The following is a 16,023-nucleotide window of genomic DNA, read 5'->3' as shown; positions in this document are numbered from 1 at the left end:
CTTCTTGTTTCTCTACAGATTCTGTTTTCTTTTTCTCTGTTGATTTGATATTTTTCATGATATCAAGCATCGGTAGCTGTGTAATTAATTACCATACTTTCTGCATCACACCTAATGAGTATTTTTTGCACACTAAAATCCACACATAAGGGTGATTTATGGATTTTGTCCAAGAACATATGTGAAACTCATTTCATAAACCATTTCAACGTATGGTGATCAGAGGGCTAAATTTGTTGTTAGCTGTTCAACAGTGAATAAATTTTGGAATTATAACATATTGTGAGAATAAAATCTCTCTAATAGTGTCTGTATCATTGACCTAAAATAGGGGAGCATTTAATTTGTAGAATCATTTGCAACTCAAAAAGAGGCTCAATGTCCAAATCGTAACTGAGACAATCTAAGTGCTGACATAACTGACCTACACCATGGAAAGGTGACAGTTAGTCACAGGCTGATCGTATAGATCGTTTACGTTCTTCTTTCCACCTTATGTTGCTGTTGTGACACTGATTGTCATAGTCTTTGTGCTTTTGCATAATGCCCATCTTCGATGTAACAGAAATTCACACACAAACATGGACACCTTAAGTAAGCATGCTAGAATACAGGCAGGAACCATACGACCATGCACAAATATTCTGAGGGCCTCCCCCCAAAAAACTGACATTAACATTTACATGCACCACTTAATATCACATTTGGCCATGGTACAGCGGGGACTTGGTTTTGTAAGCATTCATGACCTTTTCTCTCTGTCATAGTTCTTTTCTTCCCTTGCCTTTTAGTTTTGAGGAGATTGGTGCAAAAATATAATATATCTATATATTCTTTCCATTTTAACCAGTCTTCATTGTGCTTCCAGTCAAAAGTTCTTGGAATGTCACACTGTGCTTCTCCTCCTGGCTACACAATTTGGTGCTAAGTTTTGGTCAGAAACACTGATTAGTGTGCCAGTGATTTTCTCAGCCACTGAAATAATTCTTCTTTATAAAGCATTTGCCACCGGACATTGGCTTCCACTGTTTCCACAGCTCGTGAGAAAGAGGCAGCAGATCCCTCCTCGTAGGTCTTTATAAAGTTCTTTAGCTGAAATGCAATTTTCCCAGGTTAATTTGGACTTGAATAGATGTGCATATTTCCTTTTCTTCCAAAGCATATGAACAAGTTGGATATTGACGACCAAGCTCTACATTTGAAATAAGTTCTTGTAATATTTTACAGGGAGATTTATTACAAAATGCAATAAGGCAACAGACTGCATCAATTAGGTGTGATGCAATTGCTTCAAATTGTGCTGGAAGATATTGACGCGCCAATGCCTGATTATATTAACATCACTTCCTCCGTCTCTCCTGTAGCCCAGCTGCTTTATGTTGCAGACAGCTGGGCTCTTATCAAGTTTTACTCCTACATAAGAAACTAAATACAGAAAATTGGAAACACTCCTAATGTAACTTAGAAGCTAAAGTTAAACTAAAACACTCAGGCTCTTCTCTGAAGAGCCCCAGTTTATCAACCATTATAAAAGATGTGCTCAATTAGGCTAGTAAAACATCCTTAATTCTTTATTGTAAATGGCTGGGTGTTTATGCACCAATTTGAGGGGCTGCTTGACACTATTATGAGCACCATTTTTTAGAGGTTATAATCCCGTGCAAATTTACTCTAAGCAAACATAGGAGGTATGCCTGAACTAATGTCAAGAGGCCCCACACCTCCTATTCATGTAGACCTTTGTTGTTAGGTAGTCCTTGGGAAAAGGTTCCCACTGAACTCAGTAGATTTACTTTTGAGTAGAAACACAAATGATTTGGGGGGAAGGTGTTCTGACAAGGCTGCCTTTCCCTTAAATGAAACTCTAGTGCAGCCATTCTGCACACACCATTATAAGGCGCTGAGGAAGCCGAGATAGGTATCATTACAAAACACTATGGCCACTGTATGTAGCCCGGCTACTTTTAGATATGTAAGACTTAAGACATCAAAATGAACGTGAATATAAAATAACTTCAAGGCACCGAACTGCATAATATTTACCTCATTTAGTTCACTCTCTGTGTTAAGAAATTCTGTGACTCCACTGATAAGTTTTGAATTCATAAATAATGCTTCCCCATATCTTCAACAGCAGGTCAAAAATGCAAATATGAAATAGATTGAACAACAATGCCTTGATTATTTACATGTTAAAATATATCTATTACATTTAAGTTTTATTATGACAGTTACAGTTTTACCTGATGTTTCTGGTCCATATATACAGTCTAATCCATAAAAGCAGAGAATAGCCAGGCTGGGTCATATCCTTAAGGCTAAAACCTAACATTTACATCAGCATAATGTTTGTTTCCCCTTATCACTAAACTTATTAAATGCTTTCTGTTGAGCATATGAATCCACTAAATCTGAATTCATCATACCAGAATATATCTACTAAACTCCATTCAAAGCAATTCGGCTCACTGAGGCAATATGAAATAAATAATTTTCTCTATGCAGCATAGCCAGCCGATCACACTGGGTCAAGAACCTGCTTATTAATGGCAGAACTAAAAATAGGAAGTTAGGGGAAGACCAGCTGATATTCAAACTACAGACTCTCTGGCTGGTTTGTAACTTCTTTGCATAATACATGCTGGTATTAACAGTCTAAAGGCGAGGGAACTCACCAACATTTATATGACCATTTAGGTATGGCCTTTCCCACCCTAAACTAACACTTATTGGATCTGATTGGCTATATCCACTCTTTTGCTTAAAAATGGAAGACACAACTGTTCTAAGTTTAATTGTTTAAGTTACATGGCAATTACATAGCAGTGACTGTATTCTAAGTGGAAAAGACTCCTTCATTCCCATTCTCAAGTGAATAATGCCATGATACTTTTTTCCTATGCAATACTGATGCTTTTAATTCTGCTTTTGTTGTATCATAGGTATTCTGGGCATTTCCCTGCTCTTGTGATGGTACAGTAGTCTCCTCTCCAAGGGCATAATAAGTCCTGCCCCCCTGCCTCTGGCATATGCACAGGGAACAAGCCAGGCTGTCATGGGAAATGGGTGATCTGAACATAGCTCCCATATCATCATCTAACATGATCCTCTCCACTTACTCATAATGTGATGGCCTGTCAGTGGGTCACTATGGATATCATTCGCATAACTGTGTTACAAAGGATCATGCCCTTTGTCACAGCTTGCCGTTTCTCTTTCACATTATCTGTTGCCTCAAGGATTCTAGTTCTAAATTCACTTTTAATTTATGTTGTTCTCTCCCCCCCCCCCCAATGTTTGTCCTATGCATTGCTTGAATGTTAAGAAGTATTTTCCAGCCCACCCTTACCAAAATAAACCGTTTTGACTTGTAATTTGTTGCTATTCGTTTGTTAGATTGTCATAGATTCACAGGATATTGCGAAAGAAAAGAACTAAAAAAATCAATCAATATCAGGTCCCCTGGGTATTATGCTAACATATAACATACTTCTTGCAAAACACTGGATACCAAGAGCTGTATCAGCAAAGAAAGAACAGATATTAGATTGGGATATTACCACAATAGTGAAGTTGACAGCTCATAACTTTTTAAAAAGTAAAGTAAAGCTGGATGGTATCAAAAACAATAACTCAGTTCAGATGACTCTCCAAAACCATGACTTGGGAAATTATGAATAAATTGCTGTGAGCATTGGACTTGGCACATTTTCTTTTCTCTTTCCCCTCCTTTGCAGGTAAAGAAAAGCAATTAGGGGTTGTATCCAACGGAGTTCTACTTAGTGTAGACACTGTAATCAATAGACTTAGATTAGTGATGGCAATTAATTTCAGTATGTTTATTCCTACTCTTAAGTTGGATACAACTCTTATAGAGTTAGATACAACAATTTATAGAGTTGTATTGAACTAAGTACTCAGTACTCAGAATTGGATACAACTCTGAGTGCTGAGGACTTAGTTCAATACAACTCAAAGTTCCTGCTTCTTCTCTGCTGTTGCTTTGCTATTTATCTGGATACGGTAAACTTAATGCATCCAGCAGGTCCCTGGTAATAAACTTCATAAAATGAATGAATAAATTGTATTAAATGAAAAATCGGATACCTGAAAAGACGACATTTTATAAAATTTATGGCCTGGATCCAGAGTTAAGTTAATGGAACTTGGTTCCCACGGACGTCACTATGCAGTCATTATAATTTCTTCCCATTGAAAGGAAAGGAGAAAGTTCAACTAATTTAGGCTGCAATCCTAATTAATGCCTGGGAGCAGCAGGGCTAAATAAAGTGGTGGAACTTTATTGCAAATGTGGGGGGTGGGCTGCTGTAAAACTCCCAGTTCACTGAGCCAGCTTTTGCTAGCACATTAAAGGTAAAGAGACCGCTGATCATTAGGTCCAGTCGTGACCAACTCTGGGGTTGAGGCACTCATCTCGCTTTACTGGCCGAGGGAGCCGGTGTACAGCTTCCGGGTCATGTGGCCAGCATGACTAAGCCACTTCTGGCAAACCAGAGCAGCACACGGAAACACCGTTTACCTTCCTGCCAGAGCAGTACTTATTTATCTACTTGTACTTTGACGTGCTTTTGAACTGCTAGGTTGGCAGGAGGAGGGACTGAGCAACGGGAGCTCACCCATTGTGGGGATTCGAACCGCCGATCTGGCAAGTCCTATGCTCTGTGGTTTAACCTACAGCGCCACCCGTGTCCCATTAAATAGCACATTAAAGAGCCCTTCATCAGGTTCATGACCAGTAGCTGGGCTGGTTTAGGATTTAGTGGTTCCTTGGTTGGCCCATATATGTTCCCAAAACACCTTGTTTCAGTGGTTTATGCTGGTTACTCTGGTCTGGATACCAATGGTGGTAGCTTCCGCCTGGCTGTACTTTCAATGGGCATTGGGGATTTCTGTTACAACACAGCCCCCTCTGCTTGTAGAGCTGAACATATCTGAGTGAAGGAAACCTCCACCACATCCTCTCCCTCTCCAGCATGGTGGATTGAGGGTTAGAATTGCTCTGTTAGTCTGGATCCAACTCTAAATAACATATATGCAGGCTAAACTGTACTGTATTAGTACTGGTAATGAAAACTGCAATGTATTTTAACTGTCATTATAAGTAATATATGACAACTTTGCTAATGCATTGAGAGGGGATGGTCACAGATTTCTCCCCAGATTCAACTCTCACTACAGCAGGTGGGAAGATGGGTGTGTTTGTGTGTTAACTTCCCCATGTAAAAGAGGTTTAGATCCAAAACGCTTACTTACGCATGTGTATGATATGTACTATTGTTAAGATAAAATAAATACTAAACTAAACATTTGAAACAATGAAGAAGCAAATGGCTGTCAGAAAGATGCGGCCAGTACTCTCACTTGTTTTGTATTGATAGGCATATATTTTACCTTGCATTCAATATTTTCCATTTTTCTCTAAAAAACTTCCAAGCAAGATCTCTTCCATGTGGATTTCTAGCTACATGGATTATGACATCAATTGCATCCTGATCCAGGACAACTTCTGAATTGAGAGACAGGTTAAGAAGCCTTGAATAATAAGAGAAGGGAGGAGAAATGGTTAGTTGTTGCCAGCATAAATACTAAAATATCGAGCTATTAGACATCCTGGCTTTCCCAATGAAGGTTAGAAATTGCTACATGATTTTGAAATTCATTGCAGAAGCTTTCCTGGACTTTTGTTTTATAAAGTACAGAAAAGAAGTAAAACTTTGTGTGATAAAAAAAGTGTTTTGTCCACTATTGGCCTATGGCAAATATTTGATAAAACCTGAAACTGAATTGCTTCATTTTAGATGTCATCCTAAATGCTACTCTGAGATTATGCTTACCCAAAATTTAAGTGAGATTTGCAATCATTTTCAAGTAAACTTGGAATATATGATTTGGAAGAAATGCTATCCACATAACACAAATATCTCTTGAAAATCTGCAAAAAGGAGATATCAATTTTGATTATTAGGAAAAAGCTTTAAATATGTCCTGAGTGTTTCTTGTGCCATGAGCAGATCTGAAATACCATTATTTGTATTGCTCAGTTTTTTCTTCTATGCTATATGCTATTCTCTTGGAACTAATGAAGTAATAACTAATCTGAAGAAGAAAAACCACTAAAACACACACAAACACTTCCACAAGAGAGATTTAAAAATGCTTAAATTTGTGAAAGAATGAACTATGACTAATATTCCTATTTTTAATTAATTAATTTTCTATACCACCTTTCGTCCGAAGACTACATGGCAGTTTACAATATAAAAACACAGAAATACATACCATAACAAGTGAAAGCAATACCCCACCCCCAGTTTAAAAGCCATAGATTGTTTAATTAGCCAAAGGCTTGAGAGAAAAAGAATGTGTGTTTGCTTGGTGCCTAAAGATATGTAACAAAGATGCCAGGGGAAACCATTCCACAAGTAGGGAGCCACTGCAGAAAAGGTCCATTCTTGTGTTGCTGCCCTCCAGACTTCTCACAGAGGAGGCACACAAAGAAGCACATCCAATAATGATTGCAGGGTACAGATTGGTCCATACGGGGAGAGGCAGTCCTTGAGATAATGTGATCCTGGGCTGTTTAAGGTTTTATAGGTCAAAACCAGCACTCTGAATTGGGCTTGGAAACTAATTGGCAGCCAGTGCAGTCAGACCAGGATTGGCATTGTATGTTCAAACTGTATCACCCCACCCCAGTGAGCAACTTAGCTGGAGAATTCTGCACCAGCTGAAGTTTCCAAACTGTCTTCAGAGGCAGCCCCATGTATAACATGTTGCAGTAATCTATCATACAGGAAACCATAGCATAGATGACAGAAGTTTAGGTTGTCCCTGTCCTGACAGGGGCGCAACTGGGCCACCAGCTGAAGCTGATATTCCTCTGTGCCTCTCCCAACAGAAATCACCAGGCATCAAAGCAGTTTCTGCGCCAAAACCGGGCCTAAACCTTGATTGACATGCATCTAGAAAATGAGTTTCCTCCAAGAGCACCTAGATCAGATCTGTGACCACCCACTCTAGAACCTTGCCAAAGAAGAGGAGACGACTGGTCAGTAATTACTTCGATTTTCCAAATCCAGGGAGTATTTATGGAGTGGTTTTACCACTGCCTCCTCCAAGCAGGCAGGGGCCACCTCCTCTTGCAAGGAAGCATCAATCACCTCCCTGGCCCAGCCAGCTGTCCCCTCCTTGCTAGTTTTTATGAGCCAACCAGGGCAAGAAACCAGAGTGCAAGTGGTGGCCCTGACCTATCCAAGCACCTTGTCCACATTGTGAGCCTTACTAACGGAAATTCAACCAACATAACATGCCTGGACAGTGCTCAGGACACCTCTTGAGATTCATCTGCTGTAACAGTAGAATCAAGGTCCAGGCGGATGCAAGCGATTTTATCCTCAAAATACTTTGCAAACAAGCAACAGCAAGCTATCGTTGGTTCTGTCACCTCCTTCGGAACAGAATGTAAAAGGCCTGCACTACCTGGATGGCCCAATGAGAATTTAAGGGAGGCAGCAAATTATGCCTTCTTTGCCGTCTTCACTGCCACTAGCTAGGCTTGATAATGAGCCCTCACCACTGTTCGACTGCATTTGATTGGAGTTTTCCTTCACTTCCATTTGAGCAGTCTCCCATCTTGTTTCCTCACCCTCGGCTCTGGAGCATAACAGGGAGCAAAATGGGCTCCACAAAGCTGGAGAAGGTGGTCAGGAGGGATCATGTCAACAACAAGCTTTTTTGGGGGGGACTGGAAATGGTAACTAAATTAGCATACCTGTTTAACAAATTTCTGTCATCGCTACAAGTTAAAGCTTCTAACAATATTTTCTTCTCCGATACTGCCGTAGTAGAGTGGAATTTCATCCAGATGAATTCCCATACATCTTCATCCATGAGTGAAACTCCTGTGCAGTAGACGATGTCTCTTACATTAAGAGGTATTCTTTTTAAAAAAAAAAAGAAGGGAGAAAAAACATATCCTAGTAATATTATGTTCATAAGATGTTCCAACAAAAGAATATACATCTTAAAGCTATATTGGTCATGTGACACAAGTGGACTAGGCAGGTTAAAATTATGGTTTTGTGATTTGACTTCCCTATGCTTTAAAATGGGGAAAGGGTAAGGGAATATAACTTATGACCCTTATGTTGATTCCCTGACTTAAAATACCCTCCCCGAGCTGCAGGGGGGGGGGGGGCAGGGAAGTATGGGCAAAATTTTTGTACCTGTAGGAAATATAACAAGGAAAACTTGAACCAAACCAAATTAAAATTTGGGCATAATCTGTGCTAACAGGCAGAAAATCTCCTCCTGCCTGCAGCTAAGGGCCAAACCACCCCAGAGAAACTCCCTCATGCAAGGTATTGTGAAGGGAGGCAAAGCCATCTTCCCATAAAGGGAAGCTGCAGGTACCTGTCCTGATAGGTATGTGTCCCACCCCTGTTCAGCGTTCAACAGGTGGCACCTGCCAGGCCCCAAGAACACCAAACCAAACAGCCCTGCAAAGCGGTCAAGAATAAAGGACGGTTAGTGGGGTGCCTTCAACCCAACATGCCTCAGGGTGCTGACCATTATCTGCCTACATGAAATGACAAACCAACCAAATAGCCAAATTAAGCCCTAACCCACCATAAGCCAATCAAATTCAGAGCAGACTAAAGTGGGTTATAAAAGGGACCCCCAAATTAGGATGCTCCCCACTCAGCTCCATTTTGGAAACTGGCTAAGCCCACTTTGCTCAAGAGGAGGAGAGCATGATGCCACTGTGAGTCAGAGAAGGAAGTCTCAGGGGAGGAGCAAGCTATTTATGCAAGCTCCCACTCCTATTTCAGACCAAGTGTGAAGGAGAAACTCCCCTTCTACTCCCAAGGAAAGCCATTGAAACGTCCTTCCTCATTGGGGTGGAGTATTCCCAACTGAAGATAGGGATCAACTTTATAGTTGGGGGTGGGAAAGGTGTAATATGTTGCTGTCTACTTCACAGGATCCCTGACCTGGACTTGCAACAACAAAAAATAGGCAGAGGATTTGGGAGAATAATTCATCACCTGTCCACCTCATACCTGCACAACCTCCTTAGAAGCATTTGGCTGGATGGCGTAAACTGAGGAAATAGTCCAATACGAAATTTCGATGAAAAAAATGATTACCGTCCTGGTCGCAATCTCAAATATGTCTTATTCTTAAACATTTATATTTATTAGTGTAAAACTTTTTTTCCATACTTGAAGCCATAGTTAGGGTTGTACCGTCAAGTGGCAGCAGACAACTATCACTTACATTTTTATTTTAAATTATCTTTTTTATCATTTAGGTGGCTTTCAAAAGGCTTTCCCTACTTGTAGGGCTGTAAGCCAACAAGACATCTGCAAAAGAAAAATAGAGGCAATTCCTTTCAAGCTGATTGTCTCATTAGTTTTGCACACTGACCAAATGCTGGGATACAATCAGCAGTATACATGAGCAGAACAGTGCACCATCTGAAAATATTTATCACTTCCTACAGTAAGAAGGTGCTTATCTCTTGCTTCCTAAAGTTTATTTCTATGAAAATTCAGTCTATTTATCATCTTCCATGTATCCTTTGCTCAGTGGTGATTACTCTTCAGTAGATATGTGTAGGATTGCCCTATACATTTACAAATCCACTTCACATCTATTTCAACTATACTTCAAACTGCATTAAGTACAATTTTGTTGAATTATTAGTGGACAATTACAAAAGAAAAATACACATATGCATAAAACAAATACCTAAAACAATGAACACCCACATAAAAAAATATCTTTAAAAAGAGCAGAATCACAAATATACAATAGCAACAATCTCCCCCAAAATTTTATCTGTAATAACAGTTGCCACAGGACTTGCTGGATTAAGCCAAAAGCCAATCTAGTTTAACATCATGCTTTGCACGTTGCCAACCATGTGTTTGGGGAGTCAGGAAGCAGGATATACAAGCTCATGGCACTCTCATGTTTGTGATTCCCAGCAGCTGGAATCCGCAGGCATATGGATTCCATGCCTAAACAACGAGGAGTTTACCAGCTCATGGATTAAAATTATGGTTAGAAAAGCCACTTTGATTGGTATGCCACCTTCTCTCCTGTACCATCTGGGCTATGATACTGCCCTTGAATCTGTGAGGCAAAGGCTTTGGGACATATCACATAGTGATCTCCTATCTCAATCTCATGTTATCTGTGGCCCATTGGCAGTAGGAATTCACTATGGGTTTGAGTTTCAGACACCTGATTATCTGAGAAATTTGTCTGTACCAACATATCGGCGTCTTTTCACCAAAGCCAGATTAAATGTATTCCCACCAGAAGTGTTAAACGGCAGACTGAGAGGTATCCCTTATCAAAATAGGATCTGTGTGTGCTCTCAGGACTTTGACTGCATGTGGCATATTTTATTGCATTGCAGACAATATGATCAAACTAAGGAATTATTGATTAAACCACTATTGTCAAATTGACCGGGTCAATCTGAAGCCTACTATATCAAATATCTTCTGGACGACAAGTCCAATGATATCACAGTGGCCGTGGCAAAGTTTCTTTCAGTAGTCATACGAATCAAAGATCAACAGGCCCATGACTAAACAAAAACGCTTCAGAATCTGTATTTTATTCTGAATCCATGTTATGGGTCGTTGGACCACAATAAAGATTATTATTATTATTATTACAGGCATATGGCTCAAAGTGACTCAAGTTGGGGGTGATCACTATTACTTCTGACAAATTCTGTAACCTAATTCTGGTGTGAATAAATACTCTTTTTTTGTCTGCTTTGAATATTCCATTCAGCTTCTTTAGATTAGCCCAGGTTCTAGAATTATGAAAGTGGAAGAACTTCTCTCCATTCACTTATCCACACCATGGATAATTCTATATACCCTTTCTTTCCTCTAGTTCATTTGGGTTTCTTTCTCCTTTTTTAGATTTTTAGACAGAAGGTATCTTCAAGGCTTACATCTGGTGGTTTAACAGTTCCATGGTTTTAAAGCTCTGGTCGTCCAACTTCAGTGTTTATGCAAGAGCAGAAAGCATTCACTTGCTACGTTAACTAGAGGGAATTGGAAATGGTGGCTGAGTGTTATTTAAGGATATACTGCCAAAGATCTTCCTTTGTTAGAATAAACCCCTCCTGGGCTATCTCGCCTGCACTCATTTTTTAAACCAAAGCTATGATCAATACTTCAGAGAGTATGCTTCAGTTTTGAAAGCATTTTAAATGGCTTTCATTTGAATACATGTACTGTTGTGATTTATTTAACTTTATTTATCTTGCATAGGAGACATGGCAAGGATAAAATATGTGGCTAGCATAGCTGCTGATTAAAAATTAAGCACTTTGGAAAATGTTAAAAATTAAACAGAAAAAATAACAATTAAAATCATGCTGTGCCTTTACAGAGAAATCTATTTTTTCAATGATTAATAATAAAGCTTTACAAAGAGTTAAGAATAATCTTTTAAGTTATAATTAATTGGTACATGCTTGTTCTTGTTTAAACTAAGTTCTAACAAATGGAAATACATTTATAAAATAGGCCCTTAATTATTTATCTTCTAGGCAAATGGTGTTCTAATTTCTTAAAATGTAATTGGATGCAATTTAGGCAGCTCTTTGATTTAGTGACATGCTTCAAACCATTTAGGGAAACATTTAAGAAAGGAAATTAATCAGATGTCCCGTTTTAATTCTGAGAATTTAGCCAAAGCTTTTCAGTGTGTTTGATTACAGATTTGTTTTATATAACACTCCCATATGAATAAGAACTAACTTTTCAAAATTCTGGATGAACGTAATAATTGCTCTTTTAAATGCTATGATGATTATTAGGGTAGTGATAAAGTGGGAAATCAAATCCAAACTCTTCTACTACTACTACTACTAACTGCTATTTGGGTATAAGCACTATTAATTCCTAACAAACCATACTCACAACATAGAAATACAACAAAAACAAATCAATAACACTCTCTCCCACAAATATATTATTATTATTATTATTATTATTATTAATCGTGGATTGCTGATTTTATCCTAGGTTTGGCTAACCAAGCACCCCAGTATGGGGCAACATTTTCACAGGTGGAAGAATTACCTTAACCACCTGCTTCTCCCTTGCCAGAACATTTCAATCTAGCTGTTACAATTTTCCTTTCATCACAGAGACAACTGCAGAAGCTCACCTCATACTATCCCTTCCTCAGTGAGACCCATAACTACAGTGCCTTACTCCTCGGACCTCTCTCCATATCTCACCGGCCTCTGGCTCTCTGAGATGAGAAAAGCAACTACTTTGCATGCAACTTTCCTGGTATCTTCATTTTTCTATAATGAACTTGGATCTAAGATTCCACCTCATAATTCCCTATCTCTGCTCCAGTAACTAAGCACATGGTCCAGATAGCATATGGGTTGGCTTACCCGTGTAATGCATGAATCCTTTCTATTATGTGTTTCTTTACAGGTGCTTCACCCCACAAAGCTGTTTCCTTGCTTCTAAGTCACTTCCAATTGACTGTATTGCTATTGACTGTATTGACCTGTATTGCTATCACCTTTAAACCTTGGTTTATAAATAAACATTGCACTTGCAACAGGCGTGGTTATTGCTGGCTCTCTGGAGCAAGCACACAAATATTGATTGAAATTACACAAAGTAAGCAATGTTATCCAAGATACTTCAATTCTGTAAGCATGCAGTCAATTATTTCTAGTAAAGATTCCTCGAGTAGTACTGTTAATTCCAAAATTAGGACTTGTGTACGATATGTGGTTATGCACACTAGCAAATCTGGTAATAGTCTCTACACAACTGCTACTCCCTGTCTGAATATTAGAAACAATAAAATAAAACTATAGTCACTGGTCTGTACATGCAATATTTGGAATGGATAGTTAAGTTTCAATGTGGTGTTTGGACTAAATGGCCCTACTAGTCCTTGTGTTCTGTGGTTAAATTGCTTATAAGTCACTCATGAGGTTCTTAAATTAATAGATATATCCAGACCATAGCATTTAGCAAGCAACCCTTTGCTTTACTTGACAATCTAAAAGACATAGGGAATAAACTGTCTTCTTAATGACATTGCCAGACAATAAAGCCTGTATTTACTTGTTATCATGTTAATCCTTAATCCTATTGGATATATGCCCTGGGTCTTCTTTCACAACACTAAAGTCTTGATTAAGTTGTACTCAGCACACTCTTCTTTCTACTTAAAACAGCTTTATTGATTTCACTGCAAGACTCTACTCCGTTGTTGCAATAGCCTGTTAATTAACTAATTTCGGTAATATTGGTTGCTATCCTCTCTCTGTGCTATTCTAAAATAATATACTGTATCACTTCATTTACACCTGCATAGATAATGTAGCCACCATTTGTTTAAAGTACATCCTTAAGGCTATACATAGCACAGAACAAAGAATTATATGTGCAGGGAGATGTAGATTCTATGACACATTAAAAATTTATCCAAGAATGTCCAGAAGGCTGAGAAAGTTCCATTGAGGCCAGTTTCATTTTGTGACTAGTTAAATATGCTGTTAATGAGTTTAAGGAAACAAACAAGAATAAAAACATAGGCGGAAAGTTGTTCTGATTTGCAATATTACCCACACACTATGAAGGCAGGAGACACATGGCCTCAGTTGTTCAGGGCTTTAATCACCAGTGTAAGCACATTGAATTGGGCCTTATTTCTATGAGGTGAAAACCAGCACAACTGCTTCAAAGCATGGGTTATATGAGCTCTAAATGAACCCTGGGCAATAATCTGGCTACTGTATTTTGGATCAGTTAATGCAGGGGTCATCAACCTAAGGCCCATGGGCCAGAAGTGGCCTATGGAGGTCATTCGATCGGCCCACAAACTGCCCCCGAACCGAGGTGCCCACTCACGTGCTGCGCTAAAGTGGCACAATGCATGGACTCACTTCTGTGGCACTGGAAATCACGTCTGTGCGTGCACAAATGCCAGAAATCGTGGAGGGGGGACCACGCACAATTCGGCCCACAGAAGGATATCCACGGGACCGATCTGGCCCAGGCAAGATAAACCTTGCCGACCCCTGAGTTAATGTGTTTGAATAGTCACAGAATGCACTGAAGTAGTCCAATCTGAAGGTTACCAGAGTGAGGGAGTACAGAGTCCTCGTGATCTGTGTCCCAGAGGGGCCATAGCTGGTGGAAGCAGATGGAGCTGGAAATATGACCTCCTAGCCCAATGCTACTTGAGCCTCCAATGTTAGATCCAGGAGTAGCCAAATTGAGTAAATAAACATGATATAATTGGAGAACTTGTACATGATTGGTGTTCCCTCTCCTGTCACCATGTCTTTCTTGTGCTTCGTAAGTAAGAATACAGATTAAGTGAATCTCTCTCCAGAAGAAACTCTGAAAAGGATAATGTATTTTGAAACACGTTTTGCTTTCAAAGCTGATGCATTGCGAAGGTTAAAGAGGTTAACAAGGCTGATTCTCGAGCACAGGCAGACCTTATGGTAATTCTTTTAATTTTTTAGGCTGAGCGACTAGGCTGTCATAAGTAAGGAGTGTGAGTAATGCACTTCTTCACACATGAAAGGGCTGTAGCAAACATCTTAATTTCCCGAAAGCAATTGCTTCACAGTACAGTACTGGAGATGAATTTCAGAAACTCCATTTTGATTCACAATACACATTTAAACAAATGCATGTATTTAAATAGTTTTGCTGGTTTTCACTTAATGGTAAGTTTCAACGATGTCTAGTGGCTCAGTGAAATGGTACTAAGATTAAATTTGTTGTCTTTCTGGTGTCTACTGAATACCTTTCTCTTCCAACAAGTGTTATAAGTAAGACCTTTCTCACTTTGCATCTGCATCTGTATTGGAACTGTTTTTAATATGTTTTTATTGTTTTCTTGCTTGTTTGCTGCCCTGGGCACTTTCAGAAGGGTGAGATATAAATTTTAATAACAACAATAATAATAGCGTTTGCCTTTCTTCCTTGGAATTTGCTTTTCAACTACTGAATTCATTTTAATTTTTAAAAATCATGTCAATCTCTAGGTAAAATGTATTTTTAAAAAGGGAGGGGGGAGTAATTCCAACTAAGAGGAAAAGGGGAGATGCATGCTGCAATCCTTTTTACCTGTTTCTGTTGCTTGAAATCCAGTCTGATATTAGGGTTGCAGCCTGCTGGTGGCAGTGCTTGTTACCAAAGCTGCAAGCCAGCATAATGACTTCACGGCGTAACTCCCTGGGTAACCCCAAAGCAGAAACAAAAATTGAGTTAGGGTCATATTAATGAATATGTTCAAGTGCTCAAATGAAAATGCACAATTGCTTACAAGATCTAAACCAGTGGTTCTCCCCCAATGGACCACCTGAAAATTGCTGAAGGTCTTGCTTGTTGTAGCAATTGCAATGCACTGTGATAGATGTTGCATTGTATTTTTACAATTTTATTTTGTAAAATAATATATAAAAAGATTTTTATTCTTTTATTTCTTATATGTTATATATTATTGTACTGCAACTGAATCCCATAAAATTCAGATTGAAATGCAATCAAATGCAATATAAGAAATTAAATATAATTAAACATCTATATGAATAATTGAAAAGGTGGTTGTGCTCCCTCCTGTCTTGAACCACTAATCCACAGATTCGCTGCAGACCACCTAAACAAAGCTCGTGGACCACTGGTGATGCGCAGACCACAGTATCCTACAATGGTAAATCAGTTAATAAGCAATGACATTTCTACAAAGCCAGCCAGTTACAAGCATGCATGCCCCTTGGTCTTGGTCCTTTTCCCAAATGCAGCTAGAACTTAAATCATAACTAAGGAGCTGTTTAGTTTTCAGAGCCTAGTAAAAGTAGACACTTTCATAATAGTAAAGCCCCCAAATGAAAAAAAAAGGCACAATCCTTTGCAATTTTATGTCCCACTGATTCAACAAGAGAGGTGGAAATATACTCAGCCCCCTCTT

The 16,023-nt window shown here is 39.0% G+C and overlaps 1 protein-coding gene across 2 annotated transcripts in view; it reads right to left on the bottom strand.

The window, feature by feature from the left end:
* Window positions 1–317: 317 nt before the first annotated feature.
* The window catches only part of TRHDE (thyrotropin releasing hormone degrading enzyme), a 192,239-nt gene continuing 176,533 nt past the window's right edge, over window positions 318–16,023 (bottom strand). For both annotated transcript variants that reach the window (XM_083399501.1, XM_083399500.1), the window contains 5 exons: window positions 15,180–15,287; window positions 7,793–7,960; window positions 5,413–5,553; window positions 2,044–2,125; window positions 318–1,092 (listed from right to left, as the gene is read on the bottom strand). In XM_083399501.1, coding sequence (XP_083255627.1) covers window positions 949–1,092; window positions 2,044–2,125; window positions 5,413–5,553; window positions 7,793–7,960; window positions 15,180–15,287 — 643 coding nt within the window. In that variant the 3' untranslated portion in view covers window positions 318–948. The remainder of the gene's footprint in view (window positions 1,093–2,043; window positions 2,126–5,412; window positions 5,554–7,792; window positions 7,961–15,179; window positions 15,288–16,023) is intronic.

The sequence above is a fragment of the Podarcis tiliguerta genome (genome assembly GCF_965153285.1).
Source record: "Podarcis tiliguerta genome assembly, chromosome: 10".
NCBI lineage: Eukaryota > Metazoa > Chordata > Lepidosauria > Squamata > Lacertidae > Podarcis > Podarcis tiliguerta.
The sequence above is the reverse complement of the archived record's forward strand: the minus strand, read 5'-3'. Positions and strand labels throughout refer to the sequence as shown.